Source organism: Lissotriton vulgaris, chromosome 6 (assembly GCF_964263255.1).
Source record: "Lissotriton vulgaris chromosome 6, aLisVul1.2, whole genome shotgun sequence".
Classification (NCBI taxonomy): Eukaryota; Metazoa; Chordata; class Amphibia; order Caudata; family Salamandridae; genus Lissotriton; species Lissotriton vulgaris.
In genome coordinates, this window is record NC_141694.1 from 757,277,687 (window position 1) to 757,304,867 (window position 27,181).

General features: G+C 43.8%; 1 protein-coding gene across 1 annotated transcript in view; it reads right to left on the reverse strand.

The window, feature by feature from the left end:
* The window catches only part of DCBLD1 (discoidin, CUB and LCCL domain containing 1), a 258,277-nt gene that overhangs the window by 26,975 nt on the left and 204,121 nt on the right, over positions 1 to 27,181 (reverse strand). Inside the window, exons 7-9 of the mRNA XM_086926742.1 lie at positions 21,102 to 21,142; positions 20,708 to 20,923; positions 11,128 to 11,252 (exon numbers count right to left, since the gene is read on the reverse strand). Of these exons, the coding sequence (XP_086782868.1) occupies positions 11,128 to 11,252; positions 20,708 to 20,923; positions 21,102 to 21,142 (382 nt within the window). The remainder of the gene's footprint in view (positions 1 to 11,127; positions 11,253 to 20,707; positions 20,924 to 21,101; positions 21,143 to 27,181) is intronic.

Here is a 27,181-nt window from a genome sequence, read left to right on the forward strand (position 1 = left end):
CTCACCTCCCTCTCTCTGTCTCCCTCCCTCTCCCTCCCTCTGTCGCTCTCCCTCTGTCGCTCTCCCTTTGTCGCTCTCCCTCTGTCTGTCTCTCTCGCTCTGTCGCACCCTCTCTCTGTCTCCCTCCCTCTCTCTGTCTCCCTCCCTCTCTCGGTCTCCCTCCCTCTCTCGGTCTCCCTCCCTCTCTCGGTCTCCCTCCCTCTCCCTCTCTCTCTCTCCCTCTCTCTCTCTCTCCCTCTCTCTCTCTCTCTCTCTCTCCCTCTCTCGCTCTCTCTCCCTCTCTCGCTCTCTCTCCCTCTCTCGCTCTCCATCTCCCTCCCTCTCTATCTCCCTCCCTCTCCGTCTCCCTCCCTTCCTCTCTCCCTCTGTCTGTCTCCCTCTCCGTCTCCCTCCCTCTCTCTCTCTCCCTCCCTTCCTTACCTCCCTCTGTCGCCCGCCCTCCCTCTGTCACCCTCCCTCCCTCTGTCGCCCTTCCTGTCGCCCTTCCTCTGTCTGCCTCCCTGTCTGTCTCTTGTCTCCATCTCAGTCTCCCTCCCTCTGTCTCCCTTCCTCTCCATCTCCCTCTGTCTCCCTTTCCCTCCCTCCCTCTGTCTCCCTTCCTCTGTCTCCCTCGGTCTCCTTTTTCCTCCCTCCCTTTCCCTCCGTCTCCCTCCCTCTCCCATCTCACCGTGCGTGTGTGTCAGCCCGGGCTGAGACAGCTTCCTGGGCACACACACACACAGCCGCTCCCGAGTACTTCACAGGTCTTTAAAAAGACCATTTACTTGCTAACGAGGCTTTGTTGTATTTCACCTCTTCTTAGACCCCTGCATCTCCACTCTATCACTAGAATCGCCCGGCCCCCATAGAGCAGAGTCTCTGTCGCGCTGCTGCAACCAGCAGTGTTTGCGGACACTTTTTTAAAAACACAGGTAAGATGTCTGCAAGGTCTGCGGGCCGCCAAGGAAGGCTTGCCGGGCCGCTGGCGCCCCGTGGGAGGTACTATGAGTACACTTGTTCAAGAGACTCTTGCGGGAGCTCCAATTTAAAAACAGAGTGTTCGGATTGACCCACAGAGCTTCATTTCCCTTGGGTCATTTTGCTTAGGAGCGAGCGCTCCAATTAGCTGGCAGCAACATCAGAAAAATGTTGCTGGCAGCTATTACAGGACTCTTCCCTGTCCTGAAGTAACAAATTGAAAGTAATATAAGGCGGCAGGTAGGGATACCCCGACTTCCTAAATCCCATGGGGGGCCAGAGGGACTTCCCCAAGGGGCAAATACAAACAACAAAAATAAATTGGCAAAAACTGCAGTGATATCAAATGAAAGTAGACTGGGCACAAGCTCAATTTGGGTCAGGGGTGAGGGCTGTTGCGTGCCTCAGAGGTATCACCTAGTCGGACTTTAGGTGTGTATTAAAAGTAGAACTGAAAGCGTCCCCTTTCTCTAGGGAACGGCCCTCTGGGCACTGCTTTAAAGGATCAGGACGATCTCTCCAATGTTAAGACTCTTTGATCGTCAATTAATTTTTCAAAACTTCCTCAATAAAGTTCATCAAGTTTGAATTTTAATAAATCATATTCATGACTTTCAATGTCATATTTCACATCCAAGACATTGTTTGTGTTTTTAAAACCATAGAAACACTTGAAAAGGCATGTTCCCAATGCATTTCGTGCCCATGACAGGCACTTCGTCAGGGGAATCTGTTAATAAATAATAAATCACTATGAGGGTCCACAACATAGAATAACTTTTGTTTCATGTCACAGCCTAAACAGGCAAATCACATCTAAACAGTATCGCCGTCAGTTTAAAGAATGATAGCACATCGTTTGCAAAAAAGTAGTGAAAATCGTGAGTTGATAACATAGCGCCATGGGCAATAAAATGAAACCTCTGCGTGTAACTTTATGTGCCTAAAGTGAGAGATAAAGCCTAACACCCATAAACGTGCGAGAGAAAAAGCATTGTTGCCTCAATCAGAAACGGAAAAGTGAAACGAACAAAATCAAAGGTCCCGCTTGAACCAAATGTGACTTAGCCCATGTCTCAAATTGGATCAAGTGCGCATCTTACCGCTCGTCAAAGTGTGCAGTCTAAGTGTGTCTCCAAGTCGGATCAACATCTGAAATGCGGCGAGCCTGTTAGTATATGCCGGAGGTCAGCATGGTGTTAGCGTGTGGTCAAAAGTGATGACGGACTACTAGCCAGTCAAGAAAAAAGGTTTGGCCATTTTGTAACGGGGCAAAACTTAAGTGAATAAAGTCGGTCATTATGAAAAAGTGTACAAGACAGTCCCACATCTCAGAGGAAATGTAAGAGATCAGTGTTAATAAATAAAACGGAGTGATCCCTGAACCGCATCATTAAGACAGAATCAATAAAACGGAACAAAATGGTGAAATAAACACATCATCACAAAGATTTCAAAATTTCACAATATATCACTACTTGTTGTAAGGTTCACAGGTAACACAAGAGTTCCAAGGGGTCATTGAGCCCATAGGGCTTCAGAGAGTCAAGTCTGTATATCCATTGAGTCTCTTTTTGCAACAGTCTTCTGTTCACATCTTGATTGCCAATGTTGGTAATGGTTTCAAGTACCATGAACTGTAATTGAGAAATGTTGTGTCTATAAATCATTGAAGTGTGCAGCGATAGCCGATTTCTCATTTCTAGTCCTTATAATACTTTTGTGTTCCGTTACTCGTGTTTTAATCTTCCTTGTGGTTTTGCCCACATAGACCAGTCCGCATGGGCACTTGAGCAGATAGATTAAATTCATAGAATCACAGGTTGCTGTTACTTTCAGTTGTATAGGAGTTCCTCGTCGAGGATGATTAATCGTGGTCCCTTTAATGATGGCATGGCAATTGTTACAATTATAGCATGGTATTGTGCCCTTGAATACGTCATGGTTAACTATCTGTATCAGTTTTTTAAGCAAATCTTGAATGTTCTTACTGCGAGTATATGCAAATCTTGGTTGAGCTTGAAAAATTCCTTTGAAGTCTGGTTCATTCGATAAGATCAACCAAATGTCTCAGGATAGACTGCTTGTATGCATGACTCTTGGTGGAATATGTCGATACAATAACAACGTCTCTCTGAGGATTTTGGTGTGCTTTTAACATTAACATTAACAACATTATCGAATGAACCAGACTTCAAAGAAATTTTTCAAGCTCAACCAAGATTTGCATATACTCGCAGTAAGAACATTCAAAATTTGCTTAAAAAACGGATACAGATAGTTAACCATGACGTATTCAAGGGCACAATACCATGCCATAATTGTAACAATTGCCATGCCATCATTAAAGGGACCCCGATTAATCATCTTCGACGAGGAACTCCTATACAACTGAAAGTAACAGCAACAATGCGTTTTCTCTCGCACCTTTATGGGTGTTAGGCTTTATCTCTCACTTTAGGCACATAAAGTTACACGCTGAGGTTTCATTTTATTGCTCATGGCGCTATGTTATCAACTCACGATTTTCACGACTTTTTTGCAAACGATGTGCTATCATTCTTTAAACTGACGACGATACTGTTTAGATGTGATTTGCCTGTTTAGACTGTGACATGAAACAACAGTTATTCTATGTCGTGGACCCTCATAGTGATTTATTATTTATTAACAGATTCCCCTGATGAAGTGCCTGTCATGGGCACGAAATGCATTGGGAACATGCCTTTTCAAGTGTTTCTATGGTTTTAAAAACACAAACAATGTCTTGGATGTGAAATATGACATTGAAAGTCATGAATATGATTTATTAAAATTCAAAAACTTGATGAACTTTATTGATGAAGTTTTGAAAAATTAATTGACGAACAAAGAGTCTTAACATTGGAGAGATCGTCCTGATCCTTTAAAGCAGTGCCCAGAGGGCCGTTCCCTAGAGAAAGGGGACGCTTTCAGTTCTACAAAAACTGCAGTGACCCAGAGGGATCCGGAAATATAATGGCGGCCAGGCGGCATACATTAAGTTAAGCCCATCCCTGGGGCCATACAAGTGAAGGGGGCTGCGTGGCCCCACTCACCGGGAGAGTAAAGAGCCCGGGGAGTCCGACCCTGGGGCCAGAATTAATGTATAAGGAGAGGAGGGACGCGCAGCCCCCTCCCTGAGCCATCAGAGGCCCTGCGGAGCCTACCCCTGTGCTGAAAATTCTAAAAATTTGGAGGGGGCCGCGCAGACGCCCTACTGAGCCATGACAAGCCTTGAGCCCATCCCCTGGGCCAAATTCAATGTATTTGGGGAGGAGGAATGCCCACCGAGCCCAGCACTGGCTCACATGCTATATCCAAGAGAGGCCACCCCTGGGACATAGTGTTTCCCCCCCGCTTGCACCAGCGCAGACAGGGAAAGTTGTGTTTGCTCCCGCTTGGTGGGAGCATTTTTTAAAATCCCTCCAAGTGGGAGCATACACAATTTCTTCTCCCAGCCGGTGGGAGCTTTAAAAATGCTCCCGCCAGCTGGAAGCAGACTTCAGATCTGTTTCCATGCCCACACTGATGCACTAAGCAGTAGCCCTGTGGATGAGATCCCCAGGGCCTAATAAGGCTTGGGAGGGAGGTCATACCCTCCCCTTTAATGCAAAAATAGCAGTAATAATGTTTCAGATTCTTCTGATCTTTTTTGCATTTACTTTCATAGCTCTAATGCTATATCCGTTTATAGTACAAGGTGTACAAAAGAAGCTTGGATGATGTCATCAATTGTCATCAGTGATGTCAAATTATGTCATAGAACATGTCATGAGTGATGTAATATGGGTAGTCATAAGCAATATATGGTGAGGCGCAAGTTATAGTTAACTCTGCTAACTATAACTGGCGAATTTCTTTTTTTTTGTTCAGACGTTAATATTGTCTCTGACATAATCATCTAACTATAACTTTACTTTAACCTTTGGTTTTTAAGTGAGTATATATAGGTAAATACACATGTATGCAAATGCCACCACACACAGAGTGGACACCACTGTCTAGTTACAGGTAGGACAAGGTTTACATAGTGTAAGCATTTTTTGTTTTGCTAAAACGTTGGCGCAGTTCGAAAAATCTGCACAATACTTCCTTAAAAAAGTTTCAAAAGCTTCAGTGCCTTCATGGGAAGTATTGCACCAATCTGTCTAGCGAGGGCAAAGGAAAATAGTGAGGAGAGCCCCAAACTGTTGATTTTCCTTGTTGACTCCCATAGCACATTTTGCTCTAGGATACAGAAAGAAATGGTGGAACAGAGTTACACCAAATTTGGCAAAAAAAAATGTAAGTTTACTCAGATAGCGTACTTTTTGTGATTTCGTGTTAATCCATTCAGCCACTTGAAAAATTTGTGTTTAAAGAGGTGCTCAGGTTGGGCATGAAGGAGTTAAAAAAGATAGGTATATCTGGACATTTGGTCCCACAGAACTCCCATAGTACTGATTTTTTTTTTAACAGGGTCTTTTGATTAGCCAAGGCAGCTTTTTTCCCCATCGGCCATTAAGGCAGCGCGGAACAGGTCATGTAGATCTGAGTGATAGGATTGGCTTGCCGCAAATTAGAAGAAAATGCCTTTATAGGACTTGGGAACTCAGCCACTGTGTCCTGAAAAAGTTATTCAAAATAGGCATAAGGGTTTAGGGTAGGGAACACCTTGATGCACAGGCCCTTGTGGAGTGGGACCAGAGGCACCTCACCATCCACCCGGGACCAAACTTAAAAGGAAAAAAGGATTGGGCTACGAGAACCATGGCACTACCGTGGTAAACTGAATTACCCTCCCATGAGGTACCAGTTCTCCACCTTGCATGGTACTGCGGTGCCATCGGGGGTGGGGGGGTAGGCACAAGCGGCAGGTACAGCAGTACCTGAAAAAATGAAAAGAATAAAAACAAAAACAAATTGTGGGTTAAGTGTTTGTGGTGGATGGGTGCAGTGCCTGGCCAGAGGACCGTATGCAGCAGTTGGTTGGCTGCCCTTTGGGTGCTGGGGTTGGCCGGAAATCAGGCATGGTAGTCAACTGCTCATGCCTTTCGTGTCGTTGGCTGCTTGCAGCAGGGGTTGAGCGCAGAGCCTGGCCAGAGACCAGGCCCTGTTGTCTATCTCCTGCTGTGCAGGGTCAAAGGTCGGGCACAGCAGGGGAGTTGGCTTAATACGATTTTTAATAACAGAAATTCACTAAACAAAAAAGAGTTTAGTTACATAATACTTAGGTGTTGAAATAAGATACCTAACATTGAAAAAAATAAAAATAAAAGACAATATTCACCAGTTATAATTTACTGAGCTAACTATAACTTGTGATCCTGCCATGCACTGCTTAGAACCTCTCATATGACATGCATACATGCCAACAGACCATAATCAGGTGGGAGATTCCCAATTTTTTAAGCCAAAAAATGGCCTAATTTTGCCCACCTCCTGTCAGAAATTGCCTCTGGTTGAACAGAAGTCCATGGGGAAAATACATTCACCCGGATATTTTTTTTTATAATCTCCAACTTTCCTCTTCTAAAATGTTGGTATGTATGGACATATTAAATCACATCAATGATGACATGACTGATGACATCTCAAATTACATCACTAGTAACATCATAGTATTATTGTGACAACTTCCTAGAGGGTTTGTGGACTTGAAGTAGTTCAACACGCTTTACCTGTTGCCAATTTTCTATTCACCTTAAAGGGATTATACTCCTAAAGACTTCACTTGCACAGTTATTTTGTACATGTATACATTTGCAAGTGAAAAGACACCTTCTGCCAGACCTTATGGGCAACCCTTTGTAGTTCAGTAAAATCTTTCCTGAGATTGGCGCAATGGCATACACCCTTGAAGCCATTCTTACAAAACCAAATTCTAAATGGGACAAACCTAATTTCTACTTCAGTCAACTATCTGCAATGCCTTCAAATCTTCAGAGAAGTTCTGGAAATAATCACCCTTACTTTTTTAAATGTCCCTGCTATGTATAATTTGCCTATAGCTCTGAATTACAACTCTTTTACACAGGCACAAGCCTAGATAGCCACTAGTGGAAAATCTGCTGTCAACAGAAACTTTGGACTGACTCACAGATTTATTGCAAATGGCTTTAGCTTTTTGCCATAACCAGGGTTCCCGGCTTGACTTTTTTTTAGTGTCTGTATTTATCCATAATTATTTTGTGCTTAGTGTAAAAAAAATGAAGGTGCAATGGATATATTTCCACATTTATTTCACATACAAATGTTTACTCACGTTTGAATGACCAATGAGTTTGATATTTACAGTAAAATACAGTCATCTGAAATCATTTTCATAGTAGAGCAGCTTCAACAGCTTTACTGCTGCAGTTATTTACGATGAAGGCTGATAGCCAGAAACCAGTCGTAGGATGCTTGATTCCGGTCCAAGGAGGACATGGCTTGACAGTTCGGGCTGGACTGTTCCCATGAGGCACAGGGCCAAGACTGATTTGCATATGGCCATGTCTGAACTGGGGTGGCTTGGTGAGCAAATTAAAGATGGATTAAACTCAGATCTGCGACTGGGGGTGAATGTTTTACCATTGTGCAACATTCCGTCAATCATCTTGTGTGTTTTGCTGTTCACCCTATGTGGGAAGGGTATGCCCAGACATGGGTCCCGTGCTCACTACGCCACTGGAGTCAAGCTATCCTGGCTGATGAAGGCGGATAGCCAGAAACCGGTCCTAGGATGCTTGATTCCGGTCCAGGGAGGACATGACTTGGCAGTTCGGGCTGGACTGTTCCCATGAGGCACAGGGTCAAGACTGATTTGCATATGGCCATGTCTGAACTGGGGTGGCTTGGTGAGCAAAATAACGATGGATTAAACCCAGATCTGTGACTGGGGGGGTGAATGTTTTGCCATTGTGCAACATTCTGTACATCATCTTATGTGTTTTGTTATTTACGCTTCAGCAGGAAACCTTTTTCCTTTTTTTTTTAACTTTACTTCTTCAGTCTGCATAGTGATTAAGCCAGCATGCATGATTGACAGTAGTGAGAATTGAGCAGAAGAAAACCTATTTTCTTATTTTTCCATATTTAAAAAACAAAACAACCAAGAAAATTGATTGATTGTTAGTATTTACCTTTAAAAATCTGTATAAAAAGAAAACCGTGAGCCTTATCTATAACCGATTTTAAAACATACCTCTTTAACCCACATAAGTTGTGTCCAGCCTTCACCCCATTTAACATGGAGTACTTCTTGCACCCCAAACTTTAGTGATTTGTAAATAGGGCACCATTTACCTTTCAACATGCACAACCACACTTCCCTCGAGGGCATATGCTATTTCCATGTTAAGCACTGGAAGCATTTTGTTTTAGGTTTATATTTTGTATATTGACTGAATTAACATAACTGCAACTGAAACAAATTTCTTATGATGAATAGAAGTGAAATTATTGACGTTATTGATCTGTCTTAGTTAGGCCATCTGTCTGTATTCAACTCCATTTTATATCAAATGGCTGACATCTCCGTCACTCATTCCATTCACGCTCCCCGTGCACATCCTCGCCCCACAGGTTCTGTAGAGCACTGTCAAGCTGATGCCATAATTGTTTATTCACACAGCAGTAGCTGCTTTGCTAGTGCTGAATTTTCTACGGTGTGGAAGTAAAATTGCAACAAGTATCCATATTTTCTGTTTTTTCACTGGTTCCTTCATTCAGAGAAAGGGGGAAGAATAACATATCTGATCTCCGCAGATGAGCTGCAACCACCACATCACCTTGGTGAATACCCGAGAGGCACTGGTAAGGCCAAAGGGCAGCACGACAAACAAAGTGCTCCTGGCCCACTGTGAACTGCAGATAATGTCTGTGGGCAGCCAGGACAGGAATGTGAAAATAAGCATCCTGCAGGTCCAATGCAGCCATCCAGTTTCCTGGGTCCAGGGCAGACAGGACCAGAGAGACAGTGAGCATTTTGAACTTCTCATTCTTGAGGAAGAAATTGAGAGAGTGCAGGTCGAGGATAAGACAAAGACCTCTGTCCTTCTTGGGCACCAGAAAGTAGAGGGAATAGCAACCACAACCTACTTCTAGTGGCGACACTCGCTCTATGGCTTCCTTGCCCGAGAAAGGCATCACTTCCTGGCGGTCCTATGTTATAGACCGCTAGTGGAGCAGGTGATGGCAGATCCTGCCCATGATGGTAAAAGGGCAGACTATAAGGGTTTGGAGGCTGCAACTGGGGGGTAGTGGTGGACTGGCTCAACCTCTGGATGCCTGACCCATGGGGTATATAGGAACTGCGCCCTCTGCCATGCAGAGACGAAAAAGCTTGTATGCCACAGTGACAGGAGGGCTACAGACGCAGCTGCAAGACCCTTCCGTGGAGATGAAAGGAGCGAATGGTGGATTTGGGGTGACGAGGAGCCATTGAAAAGCCCAAGGCCCTGACCATAACCCTGCTGCCCTTAAAGCGCTACAGCACTGAATCCACCTTGTCTCCGAAAAGATGGGAGCCATCAAAGGGTATGTCCATAAGTGATGTTTGGACATCTCCAAAAAAGCCAGACGTCCTCAACCAGGCGTGGTGCTGTAGGGCTACTGTCGACGAAACTGCTCTGCCCAGTGAGTCGGCGGTGTCAAGCCCACAACAAATGGATAACTTAGCTGCATCTCTCCTGTCGCAACAGCCTGGGAGAGTAAGGCCCAGGCCTCCTCCGGGACCTTTAGCAGCACCTGTGCAACCATATCCCAAAGAGAGTGAGAAAATCGTCCCAAAAGGCATGCAGTGTTCCTGGACCACAGTACCAGACTGGTGGAAAAAAAATTATCTTGTCTAATTTGTCCAGCATATCTTTGATATGGAATCCCGGGGTTCGGTTGGGAATGTGCCAAGATTTCCTTGGTAAGTGGAGGTTTGTACCACCAAGCTCTACGGGGTAGGGTGTTACATGACAAATTGGGGTCCACTCTGGGGCAATGGAGGCAGGCTATTGTCCTGATCCCAGTGCCCCCTGTGTTTAGGCTTGGAACAGGTCCAAAGCAGGACATCAGTGAGTCTTGACAGTCATTGAGGACAAGTTAAAGTCCAGGACCTCAGCCAACCTCTTCAACACATTTTTGAATGAAGCTCCCTCCTCTGTAGCCACGTTAGGGGAAGAAAGCATGCCAGTATCTGGAGAAGTATCCAGTCCATTGGGGTCTGCCATATCCTTACACCAGTCCATGTTGCTATTCGTCAAGGTCCAGCGACCCATACAATTCCTCTCAGAGTCCTAGGCCATACAAATATTGCTCAGGGTATGGCCTCGAAGGCATGGCTCCAGTCGGCGTTGGTTAAAGCCCCCCCCAGCTCTGTGTCAGAGTCAAGGATATAAATGGAGATGGTGCCTCCAGAAGCACCCAACTACGGACCAGCGCTGAGGAAGGTCGACAAGCTACAACTGGCGCCGAACCAGATCAATCTGTGGATCCGTGAGACCCGACTGGTGCTAGAGCCGGAGATGTAGATCCAGGAGGGGCCTCTCCCAAACACGGGGGGACCAAAGGCGGGCCAGTGGGAGCGGGCTGCTCAAATATGAGGCACGTGGCCTCGTAAAATTCATGGAGCATGGAGTTGAGCAGGGATCGATCACTACATAACAAGGCTCCCATATACACCTCTAAGCTCAAACCCTTCAACTTGAAAGACTTCAATGCTAATCAAACATGGGGTTCCCTTCCCACCTCCCACCATACATTTATGAATCTCTTCCACAGGGGAATCAACTTGTAGTCAGCAAAACTTTTCTTTGAGGTGTTTATCAAAGAGATCTCATATTGCACCTCTTTAAAACAATCAAAGAATCTACACTTCAGGAGCTATTGACAAATCACATTCACCTTTTCTAACAAGTACCTGGTTAGGCACCCCAGGGCATTTGCAATATACTGCACCATAGAAATATCCAAACAACTTTAAAAAAATTGTTTACAAATTCATTTGCATTGCCTTAAACAATATTTAGACATATGGCATCGGTCTTCTCATTCTAAGGACTTCTCAGAATAGCGTTTTCAACAACTGCTTTAACAAAGTATAAACCAAACTTGAACAGTCGCTTGCACTGCCAGGAGCCTACTATTGATTGGTGCCCGCCAGCAGGCGTTGTTCTAAAATCATTGTGGGTTCCTTACCTTTTCATCGCTGCCTGGGGTGTCTTTATAGGTCTTCCATTTCAAGCCTTCTTTACTAAACTGGACTTTATACGATTGCACGTAAAAAATAAAATCTCGTTTTGTGGATCCTTTGGTAACAATTCCTTTTAAAAAAGAAGAGGTTTCTAGTGTTATTTTTGGTTTTTATACAAAAGTACACTTCATTTCATTGTTACATCAGTAGCTAGCAGCAAATGTATCCTTGGTTTAGCACTGCAAACTTTCACAGTAATAAGGACTGGTATAACAAAGCTACAGGAGCACTTACGAAAAAACATTCAATTCCAGAGTCTTGAATATTGTATGTCCATTTGTTCAGCTACAACATGGGTAATAGTGTCACCAACTGAGTAAGCAGCTTCTTAAATGTGTGTAATAAAAAGAAAATGAGTTCCACAATCCACAGCCCTCGCCACTGACAAGCACACCACACCAATCAAAGTCTCATCCTGTAGGAAATCTTACTTTACTGCAAGGTCATCCTTGATTTTTCCACATTTTTCTGGACTTGATATTTTTGCTGGCTTAAGAACTCCATGCAGTTTACCCTGATAGCCAGTGGTATAGTGTTGGTGTGCCTCCTTTAATCCTTTAAACATGGCCGAAGTGGCATCTTCCTAACTCGTTTATTTACCTTGCCTATAAGTCTACAGTATATAGTACAACATGTATCCACTGCCTGCAAGTTATATTTCAGTAGTGGACTGCGGCAGCTTCAGTGTCATCTACTACTGTGGCAGTGTAAAACATGGCTCAGGAATACTATTCTAGCCTAACTTTTAAATATAAATAAACCACCCCATGTAGGCCTTGTGGCCCACAAGACAAATTTCCTGGTATTTAAAAGTAGGACAATTTAAAATGTAATCTTAACATATGTTTACAATGACCAGCAGCCATAAGCTATTTTCACTGTGGCAGGCCTAGCTCTACTATGCAGAAAACCAGAGTACAGATTAAAAATTCTAACACTGTATCTCGAGAACAGGAGTAGCTAGAATAGTAATCAAACAACTATTTTTAATAGTTATTAATATCCCATTGAATGGTGAAGTCGGCTTTTTAATAAATATTAGTGAAAAGTAACTTTTCGAAAGTTAGCTTTTCTCAACCAGGAGGCTAATTTGTATGTACCCTCCCACTTCTATCAGCCAGTAATTAGCATTTGAATATGTGTGAAAAATCTGAGAAGCACCTCCCAGGAGCAAACAATAGCCGGACCTGAATGGGCAGGGATGACTCCTCTGAAACGGACACCCAATGAGTCTCTAAGTATCTACCCCAAGATTCCGGAGGGCTTCAGAAGTGCACTCCTGTGGGGGATTATTACATAAAGGACTAAAGTCAGAAGGTAAAAAATCTTTGACCAGGACGACTCTGGTTGGTGTATATGACTCAGACGCCACCGCGGTCAGTGCCAAATTGTGCCTAGGTCAAAGTCTACTGTGTCCATTGACTATCATTGACACTTTGAGCTTGAGCTTCTTGCTGCTACTCTTACTTAAGTTTCAAAATCCATATCGCTGGTTCCCCTCTTTGGACTTTTGTCATTTTGGTGCTGTTCTCTTCAATAGCATTTGCTCTATTTGTTTAGCATTGTGACTTTACTTCTGTATTGGCACTGCATAAATACTTTACATATTGCCTCAAAGTGAAGCCTGTCTGCTCTGTGTCATTGCTACCAAAACGTTGAGGTCAGGCTTATTTAGTACCATTAGCAGTTCACATTAACAAGGGTTGTGATTATTCCTTGAGGTGGGTAGTCACCCAATCAAATATTAATCCATTTTCTTACACTCGCCTGTCAAAGCGGAGCTCTATGCTCTGATTCTGTGAAGTACATGTACATGTAGATCCAAAACCTGGTATGGTGATTAAGGTAATACTTTGCCCTAGCAGCTAACTAACCTTTGCACTTTCTTTATCAAAAGTGTTTTATATGTTGTGCTTCTACAGAACAGGTTTCAATACGGCACAAAACACGAACTTCATTAGACTTTTGGCAGATGACTAATGTTCCTGGGTGAGCCTTGCTCTGCTCGAAGTGTCTATCTGCGCTTTCATTCCAGTGTAAAATTCATCAATACAAGACTGCAGAAGACTTTTTGAGCTGCATATTTTCATGGTGAATATAACTTTGAATTTAACATTACAACTGATGTACCACACATTGCAGCTTCCAATATTTCCTTCATACAAACACTTTCAGATAGTTTTTATATCCTCTTTTATGAACAAAAGACCGTGGGGGTGACCCAGTATGGTCGGTCTTGTGCAAGCTTTCAAAAGATTCCGCTACATGCCATAGGGACAACAATTAGGGATGCCCACTGTCTCAAATGCTTTTTTTGCACTGGCCATATAACGGTCAGTTGCTGCAATGGGAGCGAGTAGACATATGGAGGACACTCCACTTAGTAATGGATTCCACAATATTGTTCTATGTGGATGATCTATTACTATTCCTACGAGACAGCAAGACTGGAGAAGCAGTAGTAACAAAGGAATCAGGGAATTCAGCAGGATACAAGGACTAGACAAACTGGGCTAAGACCTGCGTATTCCCACTTACGCCAGGCGAAACAGAAATACCCTTGTCAATAATGGAACAAGCGATTAAGTGGGAATTGCAGACACTTATCAGAGAGCCCATGTGTTTCAAGCAGATGTGGACATGAGAAATGGTAATCTTGGTAAAATAATAACAGTCTTGAAGCAATTCATAACGTTTTCAAAAACACTCAGTTATTGGTAATGGGACATACCAATCATTGTATTCACTGTGTGGTGTCACTGTACTTACCAGCACTGTGTTCTTAAACCTTAGCTGACAAGACAGCAAAACCCTCTTGTAGCACACAGCGGAGCAAACGCTGTTGCGCTATTCTCGAGACTCGAGCGGCCGCCATTAGATCAGGCGTGCTCGCTGACCACGCCCACTTGAGGCCACGCCCCCCTTGCCCTAGAAATGTGCATACACAGGACGCGCAGCGGACGAGCGCAGCGGGAGCGCCGTAGGCGCGCCGCAGGCGCGCCAAAGGCAAGCCCGTCTGTGCCCGGACGGACCCAGGCCCAGGGACTCTGCCAGATCTACCCCTCAGTCGCCTGATGTATACAGCAGACACGCTTCTGAATCTCCGACCCGAAAAAAACCTAGGTTGCCGTTACATTCACGACACAGATAAACCCTTCACAAGCTGTACGCGTTGTTATCCAACCATCCAGACCACAGCCAATCCTAGATTACAACTAGGTCTTCTCAACTGTCGTTCCCTCCCCAAGCACGCACTCGAAATCAACGAGATGATCCAAGACCAAGGCTTGGGTGCACTATTTCTTACAGAAACTTGGCTTTCTGACAGCACCGATGCGGACGCCGTATCCGCCCTTCCCCCAGGCTACCTCATCCAAACCCTCCATAGACCAAGAGGTAGAGGAGGTGGGCTGGCCATAATCTACCGGGAACATCTTACCTGCAGAACGAGTGACGCCCAAATTGATAATTCCGAAAGCTGCCACTTTTCCCTTCAGTCTTCCCCGACGCACTCCCTTTCGGGACTCCTGATCTATCGGCCTCCAGGTATTCTTGAGAAATTTCTCAATGCAGTCACCGAAACGGCTTCTCAACTAGCCGCCTCCGTTTCCAACTTCCTCATCGTGGGCGACCTGAACCTTCACTTTACAGATCCCACTGACCGGTCTGCCTCGGACCTACTAGCGGACCTCCTGTCACTTAATATCAGGTTAGTCAACAAGGAGCCCACCCACGACAAGGGACACCTGTTAGATCCCGTCCTTACCAATGCCAATATCACCACCAGTCCACCTTTGCCACTCCCATGGACTGATCATTTCTTAGTCCCCATTTCATGGGAGGCCCCTATCGTGACCACCCAGCCTGGGAAAACCAAAGTCACTGACAGACGATGGCACAAACTCATCCCATCGGAATGGTCGGACATCCTCGCTAATACCACCCCAGTGCTCTCCTCCGACGCCATAACGGCCGATGAACAGTTTTGCTCCTGGATCACCTCCTCCCTCGACACCCTTATCCCCAAAACTTCCATCCTCAGACACAATAAACGTATACCCTCAGCCCCATGGTATACCCCAGAGCTCAAGCTGCTGCGGCAGGACTGCAAGAGAGCTGAACGGTCATGGAGGAAGGAGAAATCCAACGCTAATAAGGACGCCTACTCCACCTCCTTATCAGCTTACAAATCTATGATCGACAAAACAAAGAGTCGATTCTTTCAGGAACAAATCGAAAAAGCGGCCTGTTCAAGTAAAGAAACATATACCATCCTCAAAGAACTCCTTAAGGTTCCCGACACCGCCCCTAGAAACCCCCCAGATCCAAAGGCAGATCAGGAAAAATGTAATCAGCTAGCCAGCTTTTTCCAAGGAAAAATCCAAAAAATTCTGGACTCCATCCCTCCGACTAATTCGAGCGAAACCGACGATCCCCCCGATACTTCGATCACCCCTCGCCTAACCTCCTGGGGACAAATAACCAACGAAGAAGTAGAGACTACGCTCACATCCATCAAAAGCGGATCTCCTAGGGACCCCGCCCCGCTACGAACCCTTAAAGAAGTCGCTCCCATTATCATCCCCCCCTCACCCAGCTGATCAACGCTTCTTTTCAACAGGGAGTCGTCCCCCCTAGTTGGAAAACGGCAGTCGTTAAGGCGCTGCTAAAATAACCCTCCTTAGACGTAGCAGAACTGGCCAACTACCGACCAATATCCCTCCTCCCTGGGACCAGCAAGGTTGCAGAGAAACTGGTGAATAAGAAACTCTCCCAGTTTCTTGAATCTAATAATCTGCTAAAAAACTCGCAGACAGGTTTCCGCCCAGGACAGGGCACTGACATCGCCCTCCTGGCTGCAGTGGAGGAGACCAGAGCGCTCTTAGACGAGGGAGGATCAGTGGCAGTGATCCTCCTCGACCTGAGCGCGGCCTTCGACACCGTCAACCACCAACTCCTGGTCAAACGGCTTAAGAAGGTAGGAGTAGAAGGCACCGCTCTATCCTGGCTTTCCTCCTTTCTGGCCCAACGTTCCTTCCAGATCTGGGAAAATAACACCCGCTCCTCCGATACACCCCTCCAATGTGGGGTGCCTCAGGGCTCCTCCCTGAGCCCCACATTGTTTAACGTCTATATGTCCCCATTGGAGGAGGTCGTCATTCCGTTCGGAGTGAGCATTGTCAGCTATGCGGATGACACACAGCTAGTTGTCTCCCTTTCCCACCCTAGTCAACAGCCAGCGGATCTATTCAACTGCTTGACACAGATCCAAGGGTGGATGAATAACTCAGCCTTAAAGCTGAATGGTTCTAAAACTGACATTCTCCTTCTGGGTCAGAAAGGATGTACCTTCCCTTTGAACACCTGGCCACCCTGTCTGGGCCCCCCCCCCTGCTCCCAAACAGGAAGTAAAAAGCCTGGGAGTATGGATTGAAACAGATCTCTCTTTTACTACGCAGGCCAAAAAAGTAGCAGGCACCTGCTTCGGCCTACTCAAAGCGATGAGAAAGATCCTGCCCCTCCTTCCACCCACATCGCAAAGACTTCTCATCCAAGGCCTTATTCTGTCCAGGCTTGACTATAGCAATGCTATATACCTGGGCGCACCCGAAGCAACCCTAAATAAACTGCAGAAAATTCAAAATGCTGCCGCCCGGATCCTCACACATACTCCTGCCAGAGCTTCAGCCAAACCTGCTCTGAAGCTCCTTCACTGGCTTCCAGTGAGAGAACGAATAACATTCAAAGCCTTAAGCCTGGCTCATAGGCTAGTGCAGAATCAGGGCCCCCCCATTCTGAGGAAATTCATACAACCCTATAAAGCCCCTAGATCTCTCCGATCGGACATGGAGTCCCTCATCACCGTGCCCAGATTCAAAAAAGCCCGCACGGGTGGAAGACGTTTCTCGATCCACACAGCGCGCCTATGGAACGCCCTTCCTCGAGACCTGAGGAAAGAATCAAACTATTTACGATTCAGGAAACGACTCAAAACCCACTTGTTTCCTTAAAACAACTTTTAACCACTTCTTTTTGCTCTGTTTAAAATTGCTTCTGTCCAAAATTGCTGTACCCCTCTTTTACCCCCCCCCCCCCCCCCCCCCCCCCCCCCACTGGTGTAGGGATTTTTAGCGCTGGGATACCTCCGGGTGACTACGCGCTCTATACAATTTTTTAATAATAATAATAATAATAGCCCTGGACGAAATGGTCCTACAACCAAAGAGCTATATCTCTAGTTCATTGCTGATCTGAATTCCCCAAGGACTTGAATGTGCTGCTAGTAGACCTGATAATGATCACAGAAAAACACACAGTGGCATTGCATAAACTAGTATTGCCAAAGGAAGAGGTGGTCTGGGGGTCACCAGATTTTAAGATGCATTGCATGGTGGCACAACTACAAAGCGTAGCCAGGTAGATTGAGAAAATACATATATGGCCAACACATAACTAACAGATGCACAAATCAGGGATGGAAAACTAAAATACCTATTTATAGAGATAACCCTACATGCCAACAACTGCCCAAAACTGCTAGTGACAACAGTGTAAAGATGGAAAAGAACACAATAAAACTCAGACAATCCGAATCCAGGTCTCTTAGCTTCCTTTAATAGGACTTACCACAATTAAGGTCAATTTCATGAACAAACAATTGTACATTTGGACTACTGTGGACTTGAGGTTTTGGGGATTGTTATGAGGCTGGCAATCTTAGCTCTTTACAAAGTATGCTTGAGAGTGACAGGCTGCCGTGGGGAGTGGAGTGGCTGTTCTTACACTATAATATGTTTAAGAAGACACTTCAGATGGTTGGAGAGGGACAGACAAAAACCACCAAAACACAAGGTGCTAAAATTAGTGTACAGTATGTGTTTCAGGAAGCAATTAAGTGACAGTTATACAAAGGACCTATAAACATTAGAAAAAAACAACCTTAATGACATCAAAAGGAAATGGGAAGAGGATCTGGTCAAAGAGCTCAATTGCACAGAATGGAAACATATAGCAACATAAGCAGATAAACTCGGAATACACTTACCATTCAAATACACACCACTTAGATTTCTGCACAGACCTAGCTTACTCCTGGAAGGCTTCACAGAATGTCCAAAACAATACATTCATCATGTCCTAAATGTGGATACACAGATGCAGGTTTTTTTTCCACAAAGTATGGACTGCCCTACTCTTCGTCAGCTTTGGGAAGGAATAAATGGTCACTCAGAAGCTTCCATCAAAGGTGTGGGAGGGGGCTACAATCAACAGTGGGTTGCTTGTTGGAGCAATATCCTTGTGCTAAAATCGAAAAAGAGTATCCCTTCATAGAGTTCAGACCCAGGTTGAACCATGCTCAATCAAAAATCAACGAGTGGTTAGGTGGCCTCCCCTCAAGATACAATGACTAATCCCCAGAGACAATGAGACAAACACAAGCAAACCCCCACAAAATACATTAAATGAACACTGACCTATACAGTCAATAAGTATATACAGGCTCAGGTGAGACTGCCCCTCTTATCTCATTAGAAAATCTCTACAACGATGAAACGTCCATGAAACAAACTTCAATGCAAGCAGGAAAAGGAACACACACAGAAGATAACCCAAAAAATAGCAGTGACACCATGTGTACTAATAGTATGTAAGGAAACTGAGGTCACAAATTCCAGACCATCTTTTAGGAATGTGACTGATTTTTTGAAGCGACCTATGTATAATAGGTTGCATCACAAAATCACCATTTGTAGGGGGCCGCAAAACGACTTATCCAACAAATAATTATTAGACAGTCGCAATTTGTGAACCCTATGATTGGCTACTGTTAGACCAGTCAGCCTTAGGGTGGTCTTGTCCCAAACTTTTTGCCTTACCCCAATTTGTTTTTGTTGGCCTTAGACCACTGTGCAATTTACCACTGCTAACCAGTGCAAAACTGCTTGAGCTCACTCCCTAAAATGTGGTCAAATTGTCTTACACCCGATTGGCATATTTAATTCACTTATTGTTCCACCCACTGACATAGCCCTTCCAAATATGTCTCTGGTCTGTCATTTGTAGCCTGGATGCAGTTTTAAACTGACAATTCCTCCTGGCAAAATAACCACTTTGCCAAGCCTAAACCTTCCTATTTAATAAATATAAGTCAGTCCTAGTGTAGGCCCTAGACAACTCATAGGACAATTTGAAGTGTATCTAAAAAGTTGAATCACAAGGAGAGGGATTGAGGCTTGACAGGTCCAGCATAAGTGCCCCTTGTAACAGTGGCGAAAACAGGGGTATGCAGTTCCTAGCGGAAGCAGGAGGGGAGGTAAGGAAGGACAATGTACCAAGTGTCCACAAGGGAGTAAGGATAGAAGTGGAGTAGCTTCTATTAGGAGCAAGGGCCCTCACACACCCCGAGAGGCGGCATGCCTCATCATCGGGCTGCAATGCCCAACGGGCCCCACGAGGGGGCATACTCATAGATGACAACACTTAGCGGCATAAAACATGACTGTGTGCCAGTCAACTTTGTCTCAACATCACCTGATTGCCACGGGTTCTGGAAAAGCCAAGGAGTTTCCTTCCAATCCAATACCTAGATATATAGTCCTTGTGGCCGGTCTATTTATAGTGGGTCACCAAGAAAACAAGGCCCATAAACACCTCTGTGTTGGCCTTGAACTTGGATATTTTGGTCTATGGTACACAAACGTGGAGACTTGCTAGGTTTCTTGAGAGAATAAAAGGTAGCTAATGCCTACACAGGTGTGGTTTTGTATTGTACCTAACCTGGCATGTCCAACAATTTATTAGATATATTTCTATGTACAGTGCATGCTCATTGAACACTTTATATAAGTTATCAACCAAAGTCATATTTTCTGGTAGCACAAATGTAGGGTTCTATAACACATAGAGAGTTTGGTGACAATGATAGATACAGGTGTCAGCAAAGCAACATAAATTTAGATGCTGTGCCTGAAGGCTTCTCATTTCTTAGACATGGAATTATAAGGAAAATTAAGCCAAAATCACAGAAAGAGATGTGTAAGGGCACAAATTGCACAGAAAGCATACCCATATTGTCAAGATCTTCATTCGCTTGAACTTCATATATATGGTTTTAACAATGTCACAAAAGGTCTCAAAATGGGCAGGCGCGGTTAGAGGCCGAGGCTTGGTTTTTAACAGAAAGGTATTTTTTTTTTAGACAACCATACTTTGAAGTGCTAGTGGACTTAATTAGTCCACTGAGAGCCCCAGCTACTTTTCCTTTCATGGCCAAGAATAGTCGAACTAAAGATGTATCCTTGAAAACAATTACATTTACAGCACAGAAGTGATGCTCCTTGGCCATGCTAATGCTGTATAATTTATATCATCTAAACTGCCACTATACAAAATGGCGTCATTTGTGTTACCTTTATGATAGTAACTTTCCTTCCTATCAACCAAAATATTTTAGATGAATAAAATATGCAGGATAATTAGTACATCAAGAATGTTAGCTATTCAATTTCCAGTTGTCCACTTTACCTGTTATTCTTCTTCTCTCCCCCAGGTCTATTTCCAGCCACTCTCCGTTAGTGTTGGGATTGGAAGCCCAGGATGGGCCTTGGTTCTGGAACAGCGCTTCGGCTGGAGTCCACCGGACAACCTCTCCATTGGCATTGGTGGACTCCCAAGAAGAGGAGGCTGTGATCCTGCTACTTGAATTGACTCCAAATTCCGTAAGTTGGGGTGTACTGCATCCTAAAAAAAAAAATCAGAACTACTAATTTACCTCCAAGTTTTACCAAAATGAGGTATGGTTTTGAATTGCTTCCTCACAGCTATCGCTGAAAACTTTTTAGGATCTATATTGTAAGATATACATTTATCAAGAGTGCTGAATAGAAATGCATCTATTGGGAAAAATTAATTTTCTTACCATTAGAGGTAAACACGAACCGCCTGTCTGACAGCGAACCACTGTAAATAAAGAACAAAAGTTGACTTTTCTGCAACACAAGTTTTGATTTGATAACTAAGATGCAGTATTTTTTTGTTTGTTTGAAAGCAAATGTGCTGCCAGGCTATCAAACTGTATCATTCATTAATTTGCAATAGGTCGGAAGGTACAAAATCGGATCTTTTGTAAGTAGTGCACCATTTCTACTCCTTTAATAACCGCATCAGAAACATATTGAAATCTTATTCATTATCTTTTTGCCTTTAGTCACACTCGGCAGCCAAAAAAAGTCAATAAAAAAAAATTATATGGGAGAAAATAGTCAATAAATGAAGAAACCACAAAAGCAATGAACCTCTTTAACAATCCAGCAAACATTGTAGTCAAGGCCAAAATTCTGTTTAGCAACACAAGAGCGAGTGTGGCCGCCTAGAGGTGACCGGGTCAGTAATGACAGCTGAACCAGACCGATGCAACGTAACGGGTCAGAAAAATGGTTTATCTTTTTTTCTTTAAGATGGAGAACAGTATTAATTACATCTATATGCTTCAAATACATTTCTCTTGCTTTTACCAAAAGAAAAAAAGTCCATGAAAAGCATCACATTATTTAAAATATTTCTCTTTATAGCCAACTCTATGATGCTTTCCAATGATAAAGGTTGGTATGAGACATTTGTACTGTAATAATTATTGACAATGTATTTGAGGTATTTATGATCACAAAGGAACAAGTGCAGAACTATTTGCACTCCAGGTTTTAACTCTTAAGTTATCGGATCTTTCCTAATCTAGTAGGAAGCTATTCAAAGGTAATGAATTTCCATACTGGCGGGATATGTTACTATCATGGTGAAAAAGAAGAGCACATCTTGCAATCAGGTTTAACTACCCTGCACATGATGAGATGGGGATACTGACTTGATACCCTGCAGGCGGCACTGCATATTTAGGGCACACCTCTCACGCTAGCACTGTTCAACTGTATAATGTGTTTGGCTGCAATGTGCCTTGAAAACAACTCAATATCCTTAAGCATGTACTGCGTAAAAAGAAATTGTAAATGGTACACCCAAACGTACTAATCACCTCATGGGGCACTGTGCCTGCGCTTAGAAAGATCTTCTAATTAAAGAGACGCTGCATTCACAGGCATGCTTCCTGAGGGTTGTACAACCTACATTTTAATTAGGTTTTCAAGAATTAAACCTAAAAAGTATGATTTTATCATTAACTAACATCACCTCAGGGCAACAGTCCTGCCCTACTGCTTACATTCCTTACCTTTTCTGTAAGGTCCTTTTTTTGTACAACAGTAGAATGTGTGTTCTTCAGTTTCTCACACAGCTGCAAAGCCCAAGAATTGGTCAAGAAAGGGAAATCGATTCAGCGGATTTTCCAAATGGCGGTAATTGGTAGGATTTCTAGTAAAAGACCAATGTCAACAGCCTTTCCTAACTGCGTCAGTGCCCACTCACTACCTTTCTTACCCGCTGCCACCAAATTTAGCCCCCAAAACACGAGCATTTATCAAAGAATACTAGACATGATTGTTATGTTTCTGAATAGTTTAGACAGTACATTTATTTGAATGGAGCTGTTAAAGTTTTTAAGATTGCAATCTATTTGTAAAACCTTTGACAAATATTTCACTTTTCAGGCCTGTTCAGGACTAAAAAGATTACTTTAATGCTTTCACCCATACCTACTCAATCTAATTTCATGAATTTTTAATGTATACAGCGTCTCTACTATGGTCTTGAATAATAAGCCAATAAACCTCAATTTTAATCCTATTCATCTGTGCATTCACACCATACACCTAGCGGAATCTACATGACACATTGCGCCCGGTTCACAAACCACAGGTTAAAACAAAAAAAAAAACGGAAATCCAATCTTGTAGGATTCCACCTACTGAAGGAGTAGTTTTCTAACCTTGATGGATTCCCAAAGAATTGTTGATTCCAGAGAACATGCGGACATGTACAACATTTGTATATGTTTATGAGATCTACATCCAAAAATGTACTCTCAATATTAAAAACCTATACGAGAACACTATGTGAAAATTTGCTTTTGCAAATGTCCATTCTTTATTATGCATAGGGAAAATATTTGCCTATGAATAAATAAACCCTTATCCATGTGCAAAGAAATATGAGAATGAATCCTCCCCTTTTCCACCAAGTGAGAGCAAAGCTTCCTTCCATAATCAGAAGTAGTATAATTTGCCTTTCACGGGTAGGAAACCGCATGCAAAATATTTGGGAATAAACACAAAGGGGTAAATCCTTGGGTGTTTGCACCATGGTGCCTGGTTTCATAAAAGCCCACTCATTACATGCCCCACCCCCACCTCCTATTTTTATGTGTGTGTAAGATCCACCACAACGGTGTCTCCTGTGCAGTCGTAAATTAATGTTGCTCTAAAAAAATGAAAGCCGGTTTGTTAATCAGGATGTATAATTCAGAATGGCGGGAAAGTTTGTATTTGAAATTGCATTTATATAGCGCTTACTACCACTGACGAAGCGTTGAAACTATCCCTGAAGGTGTGTATTATTCTATGACTGCGCTACTTGGGTCCACAAGCTCCCCTGTAAACCAGGCCCAGATTTCTTAATTATTTATTCATGCATTTTTATACAGCACGTCAGAGCGCTTTAGAAAAGAACCAGTTACATTACTTAAAGACTTCAGAGTACATGACTAACATAAAAGATACAAACAGATAAACCCTAAGCTCACATAAGAATGGTAATAAGTACAAAAATCTATAACAGATACCAGTGGTTAGAGTTAAATACATACAAGTCTCAAATTCACTTTCTTACTGCGAACATTCACTTAAACACCAGTTTTAGTTCTGCATTTAAACAGCGTGTGAAAACACGCAGGTCTCAAGAGTTATTGCGGGCCTACAAAAATACATGTGAAACAGGTCATTCTTATGCAGATAAAGGCCCCCTCCTGTCTGCGCAGAACAATGTCTTGGTCACGTGGTAGTGGCTTTTGCTCTGACAACTTCAAAGAATGGCCATTCAAAGTACATTGTCTTCCGTGGTCAATGGGAAGGAACTGCCCACTGCCCCGGTACCACTCACATCCCACTCGCAATCACTACCCTACACGGTGTCAGGGCCAGGGAAACCGCCTCACAGCAAAGAAATCGGGAGCGTAAAAGTAAACGTAAGATTGTCCGACGCAGCTTGAAGGCAGACTGAGTTCACTGCCCTACTGGTAACAGGAAATCAGTCAGCAAAAATGTAGTGCAAGTAGGCAACTCAGAGCGAAAATGGCACACCACAGGATAAAGCCAAACGTCTCCATGATAACCGGGACGTTGTTTTTTCCGTCATGCCATTCACAGCAGAATTGTTTACACTGCATTGTTTTCTGGCGCCCACTAAAAAACTAAGACCTGCCCGATTGGAAGACTGGAGGACGACTGAAATGCGTTGGCTCTAACCCGTTCCTCGACCTGCCACTAGGTGGCGGTGTCAGTCCGGTGTCTCTCCGTTACTTCCTCGCGCGGGCTGGGCACGTGGCGTCCTTAGGCCTCACTGCGCAGCACGTTGCTCGACATCCCCAGCGCGGTCATTACAGTGCCGCTGCCCGGGGAGATGGGCGTTTGCACCCAGTGCTGAAACTAGCCCGCTATGAGCTTGCTTGCATACTAACGTGCCGCTTGTGTTGTCACGAGACATTGTGGTGTCGTTGCATCATTAGTTGACAGTGAGAGCCACAGAGGTCAAGATTACATAGGCTATAGAGTAAAAAAAAAAAACCCTGCCACCAATAAACATTTATAAACGCTGGGTGTGTGGCCGCTTGGGCACATGCTTTGTGTGTGCACCATTTTAATCATGGTCTTGCAGCTTAACAACCCTCTAAATTCAATGGTTATTATTATCCAATTCAGTACTAGCCCTTGACCAGAATATGCCCAAACTCCAAGACGACTTCAATGAGAGCCGAACCTTTATCGTTCGCCCCTCAATTTATAAGAATGAATATTAACAAACGGAGCAATCTGTATGTTAGGAAACGGGCATGATACCCACGTGGGTCAGGGCACCCTCTGTGAGCGGGCAGAGGCACCCTCTGTAGAAATGTGTGTATTCTGTAGACTAAGAAGTGTTTAAAAAACAAAAAAAAGGCAGCAGGTCTTTTTATTCCATGCGCCCAGGATGTGGAACAACTGGTTGCCCCAAGGCTACTACAATTCAGGAAAGAGTCGGACTCATCGCTTTTGAGATCATCACGTCACTCCGCATAAACAATCCACAAACCAGCCACCTACCCTATCACTCTTGACCCTGTCCAGCATTCCTGCATTCCGGTGAGGTTTGCACTAAATAAATACCACAACCTTTACATTCTGCAGGCCTCTGTAGCCAAGTTGCTCAGAGTGTACACAATGTTGCCCAGAACGAAATGTGATACGAGTAGAATGTTCGTGTAAAATGCTGCACAGAGACCAAAGTTGCACCGAGAGGAACGATGCAGGAGCAGAATAGTACCTGGAGAGGGTTGACTTGAAGTACAAAATGGTGCGGGAAGCCGAAAGGTGCAAGGAACAAATTGTTGTATGGAGCAGAATGTTGACTCGAGGGATGCTAAATGGGCCATCTAAGTGTAGAGAAAAACACAATTCTCTTTACCCAGTCCTGCACCTCTAACGATCACCAAAAACAGGCATTCGAGAACACGTGTTTGACTTCTGATTGGGTTTTAAGATCTATTACAATGGAGTTGCCCCAGGCTTATAATGGCTGGTATAAGTCTTCTGCTCCAACATTCCATGGTTTGTCTTGGTTTCTTCCTTAAAAATTTAGAACATTCCACCCTTAGTGGGCAGAATGTTCCAATGGCCTTATAGCCCTTTTGCCTAGAGATATACCAGTTGTAAGAGGCCCTCACCTTCGTAATAGGTCCTAGTCTGTAGCTCTGGCCTATAACTCGGGTTCAGGGCCTTTAACATATAGCCCTTAGCAGCAGGCTGTATTATGACACCATTCACTGGGTGGATGCATGCTGCACACAGAGAATACTGCATATCGGAAGGTTATATGGCGATGAGGATTAAGCAGAGATTAAGGATAAATTGAGAGCAATTTTTCATGAGAATATTGTTTGTCTCAGAAAAAATGTACTACGGAATATAATGGAGCATACAGTGTAATACTAAAGAGTATAGTGAAATATAATTTAAAGTGGAATGTAATATGAGAGTGGTATGTGATGTTGGATGTTACGCGAAGAGGAATGGAATTAAATATTCACTTCAGTCACTTCTGAATCCTGAGGAATATTTCAAGGTGTAGAGCCTTACATGGAGAGAAATGGTATGTCGGCTGGAACACTGTAGGAAGAGAACTGATACATGGCGTGGAATGATTAATGGAGGAGAATGTTGCAAGAAAAATAATGGAGTGGAATAGTACATAGAGTTGAACTCTACATAGGGAAGAATGCTTCACAGAGGGGAATGGAGACGGATGGAGTAAAATATTGCATGAAAAGGATGTTAGATGAAAATTAGTTATATAGTATTAAAAAAGTTACATGGCCCGTGCAGTATCTCGTCTTTAGGAAAGACGTTAATGCTTGGGGAGCTTGAGCAGGAGTGGAGCAGGAATGGGTGAACACAAGGACCAATCACCGAAGGAGGGATACCATCGGATCATGAGCCTGCCCCAAGGAAGGCAGCAAGGGTGGTTGCCACTAAGGAGGTAAAAAGTAGCAGGTAGAAGAAGCAAACCAGTGTGCCGCAATACTGGTAGAGAGATACTTCATCCATAGTAACAATTCAATTTTCACTTGGCAACAGTTGCCTCAGCAGCACTTGTTTTCCTTGCCCCGCGTACTGTGACACAAAACATTTGAAAAAACATTTTGAAAGGGGATTTAACTCAGGTTTAAGGGGGATATTTAGGGGAGATATTCAATGTATAGGGGAGATATTAAATTATTTCACTCCAGATGAACGATACATGTTGTACGGGTCTGCCATTTTTATCTTTTAATAGTCCTAAATATATCTACTTATATGC